Source organism: Anolis carolinensis, chromosome 3 (genome assembly GCF_035594765.1).
Source record: "Anolis carolinensis isolate JA03-04 chromosome 3, rAnoCar3.1.pri, whole genome shotgun sequence".
Lineage (NCBI taxonomy): Eukaryota > Metazoa > Chordata > Lepidosauria > Squamata > Dactyloidae > Anolis > Anolis carolinensis.
This window is the reverse complement of record NC_085843.1, coordinates 188345390-188361343: the sequence shown is the minus strand read 5'-3', so window position 1 is coordinate 188361343 and position 15954 is coordinate 188345390. Positions and strand designations below refer to the sequence as shown.

Genomic DNA, 15954 nt, shown 5'->3' with positions numbered 1-15954 from the left:
GTGAAAAAAGTAATTCTGATTCGAGATATGTGATGCCAACGCATCCTTTATACAGGCCCAGATCTTTCTTATAGGACCTCCAGTTTTATACCTTTGAATATTAGTAAGTGTAATACTAGAGGAGAACTATTGGTTTTTAATCCTAAGTGTGGGCTTGTCATAGGTACATTTCATTGGCCAATTTGAAGAAATGGGATACTGAACAGAGGTATTTGGTGTGAACCTGAGGGCCCTTCCACAGTCATATAATCTAGAATATCAAGGCAGAATATCCCACAATATCTGCTTTGAACTGGCTTTTCTGAGTCCACACTGCCATATACTTCAGTTCAAAACAGAAAATGTGGGATTTTATTCAGCTGTGTGGAAGGGGGCCTGAGGCTTCCATTGTCCAAGTGTCTAGTATTTTATAAACAATAAATACCTTAAAGAATTAAAGGGGCTCATTATAGTTCATCACAAAAAGTATTGGAAAATAACTGCACCAAGTCTCTGGGCACATATCCATTTTGGCAAATGTGAATCTCAATGAATATACGGAGACTACCTTTTGGAAACCACTAGTCAAGAAAAGCATGACCTTGTTAGAAGGCAACTCTTTGAACAAGTGATATTCACAATCATTAATGTCATGGCACACAGGTAACTCAGCTGTTAAACTGAAGAAACATTGTCTTTGAACTGCTAGGGACAAAGACATGACACTACAAAATGTAATTGGTTAGCAGATGATGGTTGTTTCTTTAAAGTTGAAATTGTTGTTGCATTTGCCCAAAACATATACTCCCTTTAAAACCTTTTAGTTTAAAATATGCACTCAGCGATAAAAAAACAAAGCCTTCTTTGAAGAATAACATATCTTGTTTACTCATAAACATCTTGTATTAATTCGCCATATAGGCACATTTCTTATTAAAGTTCAGTTACAGATAGGCTGTAACTTCTCCCTGTGTTGAGTATACAGGCATCATTCTTAATCAACAGCCCATAATCTTTAAGTATAGTTGTACTTACTGAAGTCCATAAGCAAACAGGCATCCACCTCCACTGAGGTCTGATGCAAAAGTGAATACAAAATGGAGTCCTGAGTCTAAACATGCTCAGTACAATCACATGTCTATAACTCCTCCCACAACAAAGAGGTCAGTCAAACTAGCAAATCAACATAGAATACAGGTTAGCAAATATATACATTAACAAATAATTAGTAAAAGGCTTGGGAGGTTGCTATTTCCAACAAAAAGACTTGCAACCTTCCTTCTCTTTTCTCTTGAATCCAGTAGACTGAATGGTGACTGACTTTCTATTGTTTAACTGTTTTTATATGTTTTAGTTCCATGAATTTTAAGGTGTATTTGTTTTACCTTGTATATGTCACTTTGACTTCTAAAGCTAGGACGAAGATACAATATAAATGAAACAAACAAAAAGGCTCTTACCACTCGAAGGCCACTTGATGAACAAGCAAATTTTCCACCCATTCCATTTAAAGAAAGTCCTACCATTTTCTTATTTCATTGGAATAATCAAGCCACCACAGAAACATGTGGCGTGTTTTCTTTAATTCTAATCCTTTTTCTCCTGGCGTTTTCCTGCTTCACTGGGCAACAATTTGAGGCCAGGTTTCATAATAAATGTAATTACCTTCCTAGGCTCAAACCAGTTCCAGGTATTGAAATCTGATAATCCATACAGCAAAACCGGTTCCTTTTGAACCAATTCCAAGCTGGATTAAAGTGTCAGTGTAGAAGTGCCCTGAGAGAACTACATCATCCTTTAATGAATTTTAACAACCTAAATTGATTATTTAAAGTATAGCATTAGCTTCACTGTTAATCAGGAAACCCATGTGATTCAGTCACGTTAGGGGAGATATCTAATGAATCAATAATTAAGCAAATTAATTTGCAAACTGTTCCTGACTTACATTTTGCCTTTATAATTAGAAATGGATGGGATCGTTCTGAGGATAGTTGTGAGAATTTTGAGTGATAAAGGGTAAGAAATAGAGAATTGATACAAATTTAAAAAGTGACTCCCAACAATTTCTTTGGTTTTCCTTCCATATAGATTAAGGATACTGCACAAAGAAAATTGACATTACTTGACTAGGTTATTGGGTGATTTCTCTGTGCAGTGTCTTCATGCAGATATTAAATTATTTCACAAGCATACACAATTTTCAGCATTTTTTAAAAATGATGTGTTTTTTTCTTCACAGGCATTGAAATTTTCTCAAAAGGAAAGGGTACAAGACTAAAATTGAAGAAATAATCTCATGTTTACTTCCATTCTCCCTTTCAAATGCTTACACTGACAAACCTGAGTGCAAAATATGGTAGTACATTGTTGACGTATTTGTATCTACATATATTGTCTTAAGGTATTTTTTTCCAAATGTTTACACATAACCTACCTAAAATCTAAGAAGGGATTGTAACAAGACTGATGACATTTGGTAAACTTGGAACTTGTCCCCAATCTGTCTGATCTTACATATGAGGTGAGATGTGATAGGAAACTCTGTGGCAAATAGTTTAGCCACTCCTTATGATGAATTAGATAGCAATATAAAATTATATTAATTACTGCCATCTGAATGCCATCTTTACATCATTTCATGACTAGGTGTCTGCAGTATCATTTTGAAACACATCGATTAACAGTCATTTCCAGTTCTCTTAAGAACATTCTGAAGGGAAGAAGCTGTTGAACCCTATGTTCAAACAGTGATGCTATTAATATCAAGGTCATAGATTTAATACCTAGACACCAAAAATGCTTACCTTTGTTTTTCTTCCTTTACTTGCTTCATGTACTACTTCAAAATGCAATACCTTTCTATTATTCCTTTTCTAATGTGCATTAGCTAAGTCTTTTATTTTCAAACTGCCTGAAGAAAGTGTTCCTGAGCATTAAATCAGATTTTGTCAATTTGTTTATTAAGTATTTCATTTCTATTTCACCTCTCTTCTAATGCTAGAATCCACACATACCACTAAAATACAAAAGCTGACAACCATTTCTGCCTCTGAGTCAATAAAATGAATTACGATTTTCTATTTTCCTCTCTGAAAAAATGCGACAATCTCCTAGGTTAGGAGCAAAATTCTAGGTTTTCATGTTGGGTATTAAACTCTAGAACTACAATATTCCACAATTCCTTATTTCATGCTAACATTTTCTATGCACTTGTTAGATAACAATCCGCAGGAGAAAGAAGTACAACTAGGCAGAGACAATTATTCTTGCAAGAGTGGAAGGAGCCATTCCTTTTACTAAAATATAGATTTCAGAAAATATGTCAATAAATATGCTCTGTTTAATTTACAAGATTATAAACATGATCATGGTAAGGCTTTACTACAATGTATTAAACTGAAATGTTTCCTTTATCCATTGTATTTATAGTCTAAAACTTTGCATGCCAGTTACATTCATGCTGGTGCAGTTTGTGGAACAATTCTTTCCACTCTTAGCAACAATTCTATTATTTTTTGTGGCCTTGGGAATTTATTCTAAAATCTCAGAATCGAGCTTAGAATGGTTTCAATTTGAACATGTTCAGCTTTGTTCACATTAGTCGAATTAGGCAACTAAACCCCAACTACTTTAATTTAATTGCGGTGCAGTGAATGAATCTACAATTCTACTATGTCCCAATACCAGGATTTTCTCTGACTAGAATCAAATTAGAACATGACTGGGCTGTCCATTATTTTAAATAGAAATACTTTGGCTTAACCGTGTTGAAGATGTTATTATGGTTATAGAAAATCTAGCTTGTGGCTACTGATAAAAAATACACAGTTTAAAAGATTATAGTGTGCTGTGTATTGTTGTTTGTATTATTGTTCCACTTTTGTTTAGCATGCTTTTAATTGAATGTATCAGCAAAGGCTGAATGGTGATTTTATCTGCATTCTAAATTTAGGAGAGCTAAATGCAAAGCCAATTGCAGACACTTCCTTGTATCTTAATTGAATGAAGGTCACAGCTATAACAACATTTAATTGAGCTATTTTTCATTATCATATTTTAATGACTTTGCAATGACAGTATGCCAGCTTCTGAAGAAAGAGCCTGATGAAGTCGTTTATTTCCCTATTTAGTTTTTGTTTGACAACATCATCTTCGATTAAGATGTGTCTTCCCACCACATTAATCATATTTGAATGAGCAAGGGGCAGAAATGTAAACATGATTCCCTTCCCCTATTTCCCCATGTCCCAGCATGAAAGCAAACCTTAGCATCTATTGTCTGCTTGCACAATAGCCCACAACAAGGCTAAACACTCTAATTGTTACCACCCCTATCTCACCCTTGCACCTTTCAGGGAGAAGTTATGATCTTCCACTTCTCAATGCTCAATAATTGTCCCATTTATCTCAATTTGCAGTGCAGTCTTTAGGCACCAATTGCTAAAATGGTGGGAGGGAAACCCCAAGCCATCACCTCCACTGTACTGGCAAAAGGGAGATTTGAATGTCCAAATAATAATAACCAGTTTAATTTCCCTGCACATGACCAATGATTCATGTTCAGATTTAATAATCAAGGTTGCATAATCTGATTATGGAAGAAATAATTTGTTTACAATCTCCAATTTACTGCAGCGAATTCCATTATCTTTCCGTGGCCACTGGGTTTTAAGAGATGCTAACATGACCTGGGGAAGTGGGAAAGCATTTCCTACAATTAGATTTTTGCATAGTCTTAACCCTGAGCATCTACATAAAAAGAAGACAAAAACAGCAGGCAAGAAAAGCCCCATAAATAACACATGAGAGCTGGGAGGAAGGTTGACTATTATTGCTAAGCAGGGTATGTATTGGGCAGTAACACCCTGCACCTGGTTTGTGTTTCTGAATTTTGTTCACACAAATAAACCCTTAACATACTATCTACTTACTGGGGGAACATTTAAAGATACATTAAAGTAGGAGGACTGCTGTACTTTAAAGACAGCCAGGGAAATTCTATCCAACAAAGAGAGAAAGATCTCTTCCATGAACAGAAAGTAGAAGGATGGGGATTCCTGGATGATTTCAGTGAATCACGGTGATAGAAATAGGGAAAGCATTCCCTCTGCATAGATACTTACTCGTTCTGATTTTGAAAATTGAACATCATAAACTAGCTTGTGGGCTATACTCTAAAGCTGAAATAGTGACAGCAGTGTCCAACATAAGTAGGTATAACAATAAGTCTAAAAAAACAGGCCCTTCTTTACATGATACTGCCTCTCAGCTGCACCTGAATCATCAGACCCAGTGGATGGGGAGGGAAGCTAAGCACTGAGAAATGGGTACTGCAGCAGCACTCCCCAGAGTTTCAACTCTATCCACATGTCATAAAAGCTGTGATCCTTAAGGTAGCCCTTAAGGATATTCAATCAGGTGGATGTTTCCAATTTCCAGTTCAACTGGAACAGGAGAAGGGGGTGGGCTGCAAGGACAAAATCAAGACCTTTTTAGATGACCGTAATTACTTCCTGGTTCACCAAGTACTCATGCCCATAAACAGCTGAGGGCAATCACATTAATGGTACACTAAAGTAATGCAAAATGCAGCCCCAAGTACTGTTTTAAAGTTATTTAGTAAACTTTTCTAGCTTTCTAGTTTTTAATACAATTATATAGGTTATGCATTCCAGTTTGCTTATTTTCTCATTAACTGCCTTTGCACACACTGTCCAAAACCCTGGAAAGTAAATCAAGATAACTTCTTAAGGATCCAAATGTCTTTCTTTGCATCTCTGTACGTAAAAGCATTAGAAATTTCCCCCAAGGAAAGTGGATCCATTCACTTCAGTGAGGTTTGCATAGTGCCGGAGCGTTGGCCCCTGTTCTGAGGTAGTCAATTTCATTGGGCAGCAATTTTGCAGAAGATGGGAGCTGGCTGGGAGAGTCTCATCCATTCTCAGCATCCCCACCCTTCCCCCTCCCCCTTCAAAGGCAGGAAATGGATGTGCATTGATGTAATTTAGTACCTTAGAGACACGGACAAATTAGTGTAGAACATTATCACTGGTTAATTATGAATGACCGATTAATCAACCTAATCTAATATTCCACATTATGTTGATGTTATTAAAGTGCATCATGAAAATGACAGATTGGCTTCATTTGCTTTCTTTGGCCAAATGTGCAAATGGGTCCTCCTCACAGGCAGTACCCAGTGAATTGAATGATGTCAAAAAGCACCGAGTGGGGAGAGAAAGGAGAATGGGGGAGGAGAGAAAGATGCGGTAGAAAGCATTTCTCTTGCTAGAGCAAATTATTGTTTACCTGAACTCGAGCTTCAGTAAGGTTGATTTTCATGGCTAGCTCCTCTCGAGTGAACACGTCTGGATAGTGAGTTTGTGCAAAAACGGTTTCTAGAGCTTCCAGCTAGTCAAAGACAAGAAGTTACATCACTAAGAGGAAGGGGGGGGGGAGAGAAACATGGGGATTGGGACTGATATGAAACCTAAGAAATCTTTTCAGAACTAATATCCAACTGAAGGAAACACTCCTGAGGTTCACATAAAACAGGGATGTCAAACCCATTTCCATTGAGGGCCACATCAGCTTTATGGTTACCTGTCACGGGCATCTAAAAAAGCCAATGAGATTTTGGCCTACATAAATAGGAGTATAGTGTCTAGATCCAGGGAAGTAATGCTACCCCTCTATTCTGCCTTTGTCAGGCTACACCTGGAATACTGTGTCCAATTCTGGGTACCGCAATTGAAAGGAGATGTTGACAAGATGGAAGGTATCCAGAGGAGGGTGACTAAAACGATCAAGGGTCTGGAGAACAAGTACCATGAGAAGCAGCTTCTCAAGCAGCTGGACATAGACTGCAGAAGAGAAAGCTGAGAGGAGACATGATGGCCATGTACAAATATGTGAGGGGAAGTCATAGGGAGGAGGGAGCAAGCTTGTTTTCTGCTGCCCTGGAGACTAGGAACAATGACTTTAAATTACAGGAAAGGAGACCACCTGAACATTAGGAAGAACTTCCTCACTGTGAGAGCTGTTCAGCAGTGGAATTCACTGCCCCGGAATGTGGTGGAGGCTCCTTCTTTGGAGGCTTTTAAGCAGAGGCTGGATGGCCATCTCTGGGGGGGGGGGGGGGGGGTGCTTTGAATGAGGATTTTTCTCCTTCTTGGCAGGTGTTTGGACTAGATGGCCCATGAGGTCTCTTCCAACTCTAAGATTCTGTGATTCTATGGTATGCAATGACACCTTCAAAAGGCCTTTGAATCCATGGACAGAGAATAATAGAATCATAGAGTTGGAAGAGACCACATGGGCCATCTATTCCAATCCCCTGCCATGGAGGAAAAGCATAATCAAAGTATCCCTGACAGATGGCAATCCAGCCTCTGTTTAAACGTTTCAAGGATGGAGCTTCCACCGCACTCCGAGGCAGAAAGTTCTACTGTTGAGCATCTCCTGGTGCTAATGGTAAAGTAGAACCTCCTTTCCTGCGATTTGAATCTGTGGGTACAGTGGGCCAACTAATTTTTCTACACCGGTTTGGTGCTCTTTGGCTTTTACTTAATTTTAATCACCAGGTGTTGAGAATCAACAATTTCCACCCTAGGAACTGGAGATAATGGGAACTGCAACCCAACAGCCCTTGTAATGTGGGAGGTTGGGAAATGTGAAGCTGAACATATTTGCAAGCCTTGTATCTACATACTGTTGGGTTTCATCCCTGAACTGCACAAGTCTCTTGTGTCATCAAATCTCCAGTCCTCAATAAGTAGCTAGGCTAGAGACAGGGCTAAGCCAAGGGATTTCTTCCCCCACATTCCTATGCATGCTCCTCAAAAAGGGCCTTGTCTTTCCTCTTCCTACCAGCCACTATTGTGGGAGCCTCCTATGGCCTAGGGGATAAAAGCCTCGTGACTTGAAGGTTGGGTTGCTGACCTGAAAGCTGCCAGGTTCGAATCCCACCCGGGGAAGGGGGTGGATGAGCTCCCTCTTTCAGCTCCAGCTCCATGCGGGGACATGAGAGAAGCCTCCCACAAGGATGGTAAAACATCAAAAACATCCGGGCGTCCCCTGGGCGACGTCCTTGCAGACGGCCAATTCTCTCACTCCAGAAGCAACTCTGGTTGCTCCTGACACGAAAAAAAAAAACCAAACTAGCCACTGTCTCCACACCGCCCTTTGATGATGTAGCAATGGAATTCTGTGAGGGAGGAATCACCCCAACTGAGGGTTATTTCGAGCCTAACAGTTCAGATTCCCCAACACATTCAAACCCCACTATCCTGACAGAACAGAGCAAACTGCGGCCTTGCAGATGTTGCTGTATCACAACGCCCATCAGCTCTAGCCATGATGTCCAATGGTGAGGATGGTTTCCCAACATCCAAATCCCCGCGCTACTCAAGGCCAGGCTTCGGCCTGCCCGGGACTCGAGAGAAAGAAAGGGGTACTGCCGGGGAGGGAGAGAAGGAGAGGAGGAAGTACCTGCTGCAGGGTGAAGGTGGTTCTGTTCCGGCGCTGTTTACGACGCAGGAAGCCGTCGTCGAAGTCAGCCGCTGAGGGACCTCCGAAGGGCGTGGCACCTGTGGCAGGGGAGGGCGGGGGAAGGGGCGAGAGACGTCCTCTGAGGGCCTCGGGGCACGAGCCCAGGGGCCCGCGTGGCCACTCACGAGAGCGCTGACGGCGCGCGCGCCCAGGGAGGAGCAGCACGCGCCTCACCTTTCCTTCTTGGGCAGGTGCTTTTCCTTTCCTTGAACCACGGGCCGAGGGAGACTTCCTTCTGGCCTCCAGGAAACGAATTGGGTCGAACAACAAATCACAAATGAACGGCGCGAGAGAGGAAAGCCCTTCGAGGGGGACCGATTTATAGAGAAGAGCCCAGCCTTGGAAAACTCCAACTCGTCTCCTCTTCCAAGCCCCCGCCCCGTCAAATAGCAGCAGTCTGAGTGCTCTTATTCGACATAGTCCTATAACCCAGAATAGCAAGGCAGGAAATCCCACAATATCTGCTTTGAACTGAGTTATCCGGGTCCAGTTCAAAGTAGATATTGTGGGATTTCCACAGTTATAGGACTGTGTGGAAGGGGCCTGAGTTTAATGCCTGTACCCATGGCCTCCACAAGTTGTACAGTTGCTTCTTTCTTTCCTTCTCCATCCCATATCTTTGGGCCCTTCCTCACAGCCATCTAGCCCAGAATATCTAGGCAGAAAATCCCACAATATCTGCTTTGAACTGGGTTATCTGAGTCCACGCTGCCATATAATCCAGTTCAATGTGGATTTTATCCAGCTGTGCAGAAGGAGCCCCAGACAGGGGCTCCTATATCCCAGGATCTGACCCCAGGTTTTCTGTTTATCCAAGGCCCCTTCCACACAGCTGAATAAAATCCCACATATTCTGCTCTGAACTGGGATATATGGCAGTGTGGACTCAGATAACCCAGTTCAAAGCAGATATTGTGGGATTCTCTGCCTTATATGATATTCCTGGGGACCCTTCAACAAAGCTCTTTATCTCAGAATATCAAGGCAGAAAATCCCACAGTGTGGACTCTGATAAGCCAGTTCACAGCAGATTTCCTGCCTTGATATTCTGGGTTATATGGCTGTGTGGAAGGGACCTGAGACGACCTGAAGCGAAGAATTGTAACCCTTGAGGCGCACCCTTTCTGGGTTGTAACACTAAACTTTCTTTCCAGAGACGAGAGGTAGGATATTTTTTTGTTGTTGATTGGTTTGTTTCTGTTTTAGTTCCCAAGAGATGGCCGGAAACAGGCCAGGATTGTAAACATGATGTAGAATCCTAGGCAGCCCGAAACCAATTCCCATTCCTGGGCCCGAACCCATTACCTCATTGGATTAGATCGATTTAAAGCCTCTGACGCGCGCGAGGGGCCTTTTGAAGACCCTCCTAATGGCTGCTTCGTGCAAACCGCTTACGCAGCAGCAGCCGCCGCGAGACAGATGTCGGAGCCGCGGACTGAAGCCACGCCAAGGCGCATACGCGGGGCCCTTCCACACAGCCATATAACCCTGAATATCAGGGCAGAAAATCCCACAATATCTTTGAACTGGGTTATCTGAGTCCACACTGCCATATATCCCAGTTCAAAGCAGAACGTGTGGCCTTGTATCCAGCTGTGTGGAAGGGCCTTTGGTTTACTCATATGTTCGGTTTTCAGGTCAAGACGAATCGCTCTCCTGGGATTACAGCATAAACTTACATTTCAGCCAGAATGCTATATTCCCACCTTCGCTGCCATTCGAAGTTTTCAGGAAAGCCGGAGTGCAAGTTACACGGTGTAACAAAATTTGCCTGGTTTGAAAGTGTTACTTGTCCTTTCATTATGCGGTGCTTACTTCGAAAGTAGTTGCTTCGTTTTCGTGGCTGCCACGAACTAGGTTAGTATTTAAAAAACCTCTCAAGTCAGGACAATAATTAAAGAACGCAGGGGAATTCCAGACATAAATCAATCAGCTAACTCCTCTCAACAAAGGATCCCCTAGGCAGGAAGCAGCCAGGCCTCGAAGCTGCAAGACCATTCTAATGCTAATCAATGCTAATGCTAATCATTCTAATGCTAATCAACATTCACACTTGCCTCCAACAGGCAAGAGTTCTTTCTCCCACCCTGAACTTTCCACAGATACATAATCCCCGCGACTAGTAAGTGTGCTGAGCCCCGGTGGCGAAGTGTGTTAAAGCGCTGAGCTGCTAAACTTGCAGACCGAAAGGTCCCAGGTTCAAACCCCGGGAGCGGAGTGAGCTTCCGCTGTTAGCTCCAGCTTCTGCCAACCTAACAGTTCGAAAACATGCCAATGTGAGTAGATCAATAGGTACCGCTCCGACGGGAAGGTAACGGCGCTCCATGCAGTCATGCCGGCCAAAGGTGTCTACGGACAACGCCGGCTCTTCGGCTTAGAAATGGAGATGAGCACCAACCCCCAGAGTCAGACATAACTGGACTTAACGTCAGGGGAAACCTTTACCTTTTAGTAAGTGTGCTCCATGCAGCCATGCCAGCCAAATGACCTTGGAGGTGTCTATGGCCAACACCGGCGCTTCGGCTTAAAAATGGAGACGAGCACCAACCTCCAGAGTCCTATAGGACTAGACTTGAAGTCAGGGGAAAACCTTTACCTTTTACCTGACTAGTTTCCAACAGACCTCATAACCTCTGAGGATGCTTGCCATAAATAGGGGCGGAACGTCAGGAGACAATGCTTCTGGAACCATACTGCACGGAAAACGCACAGCAACCCTATGTTAGATTAGTTGAGACTATGAGGTATTAATTGAAAAAGAAGAGCAAAATGTGCTTCAGGGTGTCCCTTCCACGAAAACAAACTTTGTCCACGTTTGTATGAAAGAACCATTTAAGAAATTGCATTTGTAGCCCAGGGACCAAAATCGTGTGATGGGACGGTGTCTCGTCGTTGCCAAGCCTTTTGCATTTCATTTTGGCAGCCGCACCCTTTCTAACCTCCGCTCTCGCCCAAAGATTGGTGTGTTCATTTGATTCATGCCAGAGTCTTAAACCGGTCGCTTCATCAGTACGTTCTGTAAGGACTCATTTCCTTAGGGGTTCGCCGCCCCTTTTCCCGCCCTTTTTCCTGCGAGACTGAGGCGAAGTTCCCCTCCGAAGGGGGCCGCAGAGAGAGAGCGAGAGCGCGCGGGCGGAAACCTCTCCTCAGAATTGCCCTCAGAGCAAAACCATTCCTTGAGCGCCTGCGAATTGCGAAGGGGACCCATTGAAACACATTGAAGACACAGAACAATGGGATAAGGTCCAAAGAGGCCGCAAATTGGGAAGGAGACCCATTGAAACACATTGGGGACACAGAACGGGGAGGCTGAGTTGCGCTGGGAACCTCCTTTCTGCCAACCCTGGGCACACAACCCTATATCCCAGAATATCAAGGCAACAAATCCCACATTATCTGAATGCGGACTCAGATGACCCAGTTCAATATTGTGGGATTTTCTGCCTTGATATTCTGGGATACAGGGCTCTGTGGAAGGGCCCGCGTTGAAAGCCAATCCACCAATGAGTAAAAATGGGCAAGGCGCAACAAACTGGACAGAAGGCAGGGAGATGACAGCTCTGTCACGCCTTCCCTTTTCCCACTCAGTTTATTTGGAAGTCACTGACAAAACGGCCCTCTGAAGGGCCCTTCCACACAGCCCTATAACCCAGAATATCAAGGCACAAGACCTGCTTTGAACTGGGTTACCTGAGTCCACAGCGCCATATATTCCAGTTCAAAGCAGATAATGTGGGATTTTATTCCGCTGTGTGGACTTTCTTTCCCTGTTCACTGTCGAGGGGTTAAACTCGCTGCCCTCCTTGGGAAGCAAAGGAAGAGCAGGATCAACGTCGAAGCCGCTCTTTGCAAAGGCCTCGGCGTGGAAGATGTATGCTGCCCGCGGGCGGGAGGGGCTCCCCGATTAGAGGCGGAACGGGGCCATCTGTGCAGACGGGGAGGCGCCCCGAGGGAGGCAGGGAGAGGAAGAGAGAGGGAGCGGCGGGCAGGTGGCCAAGACCCCCGGGGGAAAGGGCCGCGCACAGAGCTCCTCTCCCCTTTGCCTCTCCTCATCCGCGAAAGAGCAAGGCGCGCCCGCCCCGTCGCACGCCGCGCCAAAGCCCGCTCCTTACTTACGTGTCCGCGCCGTGGCCACACTCACCTTCCAGTTGCGGGGGGCAGTGGAAATAAAACATGGTCGGGCGAGAGGAAGAGCGGCAGGAGGACGGGCGGGCGGAGGAAGCAGCTGCCGGCGCTTTTCTGTCTGGAACAAACAGCGGAGGCTCGTTAAAAGGCGACCCACTCCGTACTTCGGCCCCGAGCTCAGAGTGGGAAACAACCTTCGCTAATGGCTACCTAAATGGCCGGATTACATTCTAGGAATGGAACTTTCACTAAACGAGAGCGCGGACCTTAGCATTTACCCTCACACTGATGACTCATCTGAGGCTATAATATCCTAGGATCTGATCCCAGGTTGTGCTGTCCAAGGCTTTCATGACCGGAATCACCTGGTTGCTGTGAGTTTTCCGGGCTGTAAGGCCATGTTCCAGAAGCATTCTCTCCTGAAGTTTTGCCCGCATGTATGGCAGGCATCCTCAGAGGTTGTGAGGTCTCAGGGTTGTTGTATGTTTTCCGGGCTGTAAGGCCATGTTCCAGAAGCATTCTCTCCTGAAGTTTTGCCCGAATGTATGGCAGGCAACCTCTGAGGATGCCTGCCATAGATGTGAGCGAAACGTCAGGAGAGAATACTTCTGGAACATGGCCATACAGCCCGGAAAACATACAACAACCCTGTGATCCCGGCCATGAAAGCCTTCCACAACACGTTGTGAGGTCTGTTGGAAACTAGGCAAGTGAAGTTTAGATATCTGTGGAAGGTCTAGGGTGGGAGAAAGAACTCTTGTCTGTTGGAGGCAAGTATGAATGTTGCAGTTAATCACCTTGATCAGCACTGAATAGCCTTTCAGCTCCAAGGTCTGGCTGCTTACTGCCACTGAAATCCACAAGCATGTGGACAATTTCAACAGAAAGGGGGGAACCATGAAAATGAACAAAATCGTGTTACCAGTATTTTTTTTTTTTTTAAAAAACTCCAAAATCAGGACAGTAAATAAAGAACAACACTCTGAAGACAGGGTAATTCCAGACATGAATCAATCGGGGCCAGTTAACACCTCCCAACAAAGCATTCACCCCAGGCAGGAAGCAGTCAGGCTTTGAAGCTGGAAGGCTATTCAGTGCTACGCTCTGCAGAGACACAGATACTATCGACAAGATTCCCCCAGGCAGGAAGCAGCCAGGCCCTGAAACTGCAGGGATATTCAATGCTAATCAAGCTGGACAATTGCAACACGCCTGCCTCAAACAGACAAGGGTTCTTTCTCCCACCCTGGACTTTCCACAGATATAAAAACCGCACTTGTCTAGTTTCTAACAGACCTCACGACCTCTGAGGATGCCTGGCATAGATGCGGGCGAAACGTGGGAGAGAATGCTTCTGGAACATGGCTGTACATCCCGGAAAACCCACAGCAACCCGGTGATTCCGGGCATGAAAGCCTTCGACAACACTCCGGAGAACTTTCCCCAAAAGAGAGCGCGGACCTTAGCGTTTAACCTCAAACTGAGTTTGAGGAGCAGCCGATGACTTGCCTAAAGCAGGATCTACACCGCCCTACATCCCAGGATTTGACCTCGGGTTATCTGGCAGTACGGACTCATACAATGCAGTTCAAAACAGATAATCTGGGATATAGGGCAGTGTAGATCCAGTCTTGAGTATTTCGTTTTGAAGAGTATCTTCTAATAAATAAATCTTGTGGATGGGTTAGGAAAGGGAAGCCCTGCGTGACTCCACCCGAGTTCTGGCAGCTGGATGCTGCGGGCGAGCGGAGAGCCGTGTAAGGATTGAGCGCCATCCACTCTTGGAGAAGCCACCCCACGAACGAGGATGAGGAGGAGGATAATAATAAGTCTCTACCTTTACTCCGGGAGGGACGGAAGTGGCAGCTCCTGGGCTTGGCTTCTCCTCCGGCCTGGGCCTCGGATGCTGATGCTGATGCTGCTTCCTTGGCGAAGCTGTCTCCCCTCTCCAGCCGGCGCGCACTCGTTTTTATAATCTCACGCGTAATTGGCCCTAATCTGATTATTGCCAGCGCCGTCTACAGTGAGGAACTTGGGATAGGTCTACTGGGCCTTCCCAATGACCCACGTGGTGCGCGGAGGGAGGAAAGGCGCGTCACTTCTCAGTCAACACCAGGAGGGCGAACCAAGGCAGGCAGGCAGGCAGGCGGGGAGGAGGCCCCGTCCCATTCTGGTGATCATCCCCCACTCTCCCCCCGTGGGCGGCGGGCAGAGGCCGGGAGGGGGCCGGACTGGGCCCGGAGCCCGCCTTCGCGCCGCCTCGCCCGCCGCCTGCCGCTAATGGCCCATTCGGAGCCCCTTCCAGAAGCCGCCTCGCTTTTCCGAAGCGGGAGTTTGATTTTGTTCGCAGCGGGGCGTCCCCGGATTGCGCCGCGTTCCCCGCCTCCAAATGAGATGCGCTGGGACCTTTCGCAATTACTTTTTAAAAGGCTTCCGAGACGCAGGCCCGGGCCCAAAAACGAGCCGTTGAACGCACCCGGCTGAAATGTTCCCATTCGCCAGCTCGGGGGGAAACGGGGGGAAAGGGGATAATGGCGCGTAATTGGCTGCGTAATAGCATTACGGCGAGATAATCGCCGCTTACGGGCCCCCTGCCCTTTTAAGTGCCTCCCTGGTGTACAGCCTTTACGATATTAAAGGGGGAATATAATGATATTGGGGTTATTAAATGCGTGTAATTAATTTATGCACCAATGAAAACAAAGTTGGGATTTTGATTCCGCGCAAGCAAGTAAGTTGCGTCAGAAGATGCAGTCAGTCAGGCAACTGTTGAGGAGTTGCGCCTTGTCTAGGAATAGGAGGCGGATTGTTTTGGTTTGGAGCAGGCCTTGCTTTATGTTATTCCCCGTAGTAACCTATGGATGCGAGAGCGGGGTCATTAAGAGGGGACGCGGCCTTCTTTGCGTCCCTTCTGCGCTGCGGAGGTCAAAGCAAACGCCTCTCTCCCTGGGATTCCTTTGTGTTCACTCTCAAATGTCGTAATCAAACGCAGTGGTTCACAAACTCTCCTTGGAGACAGGTTTCCCGCGCTTTATCTATGTCTCTTGACTGGAGTGTTGTTTAGTTTCCGGGCATTTCCTCGCGACTGTTTTCTGCCTCTGTTGTTTGGCATCTTCAGAGGATCCTTCTTGACTCATAAGCAGAGCGAAGTTGACCTTCTCCGGATAGGAAATCCCTCGTCGTAAATAGGCCTGGGGTTGTGTTACCCGGACCCACATCAACCAGTGTGTCTTCCCAGTGTAGTTCATTCCCCTCCCCTCCCTCCGTCTCCGGAAACAGACGCGGTTTTTCTCCCTG

At 45.3% G+C, this 15954-nt stretch overlaps 1 protein-coding gene across 2 annotated transcripts in view; it reads right to left on the bottom strand.

Annotated features, from left to right (window-relative positions):
- Nucleotides 1–15096, bottom strand: part of drgx (dorsal root ganglia homeobox) — a 47228-nt gene extending 32132 nt beyond the window's left edge. The window contains exons 1-4 of one of the 2 annotated variants that reach the window (XM_062975959.1): nt 14495–15096; nt 12674–12775; nt 8473–8570; nt 6292–6393 (exon numbers count right to left, since the gene is read on the bottom strand). In XM_062975959.1, the coding sequence (XP_062832029.1) occupies nt 6292–6393; nt 8473–8570; nt 12674–12707 (234 nt within the window). In that variant the 5' untranslated portion in view covers nt 12708–12775; nt 14495–15096. The remainder of the gene's footprint in view (nt 1–6291; nt 6394–8472; nt 8571–12673; nt 12776–14494) is intronic. The other variant, XM_003225408.4, reaches the window with a different exon arrangement.
- Between the last annotated feature and the right edge of the window lie 858 nt (nt 15097–15954).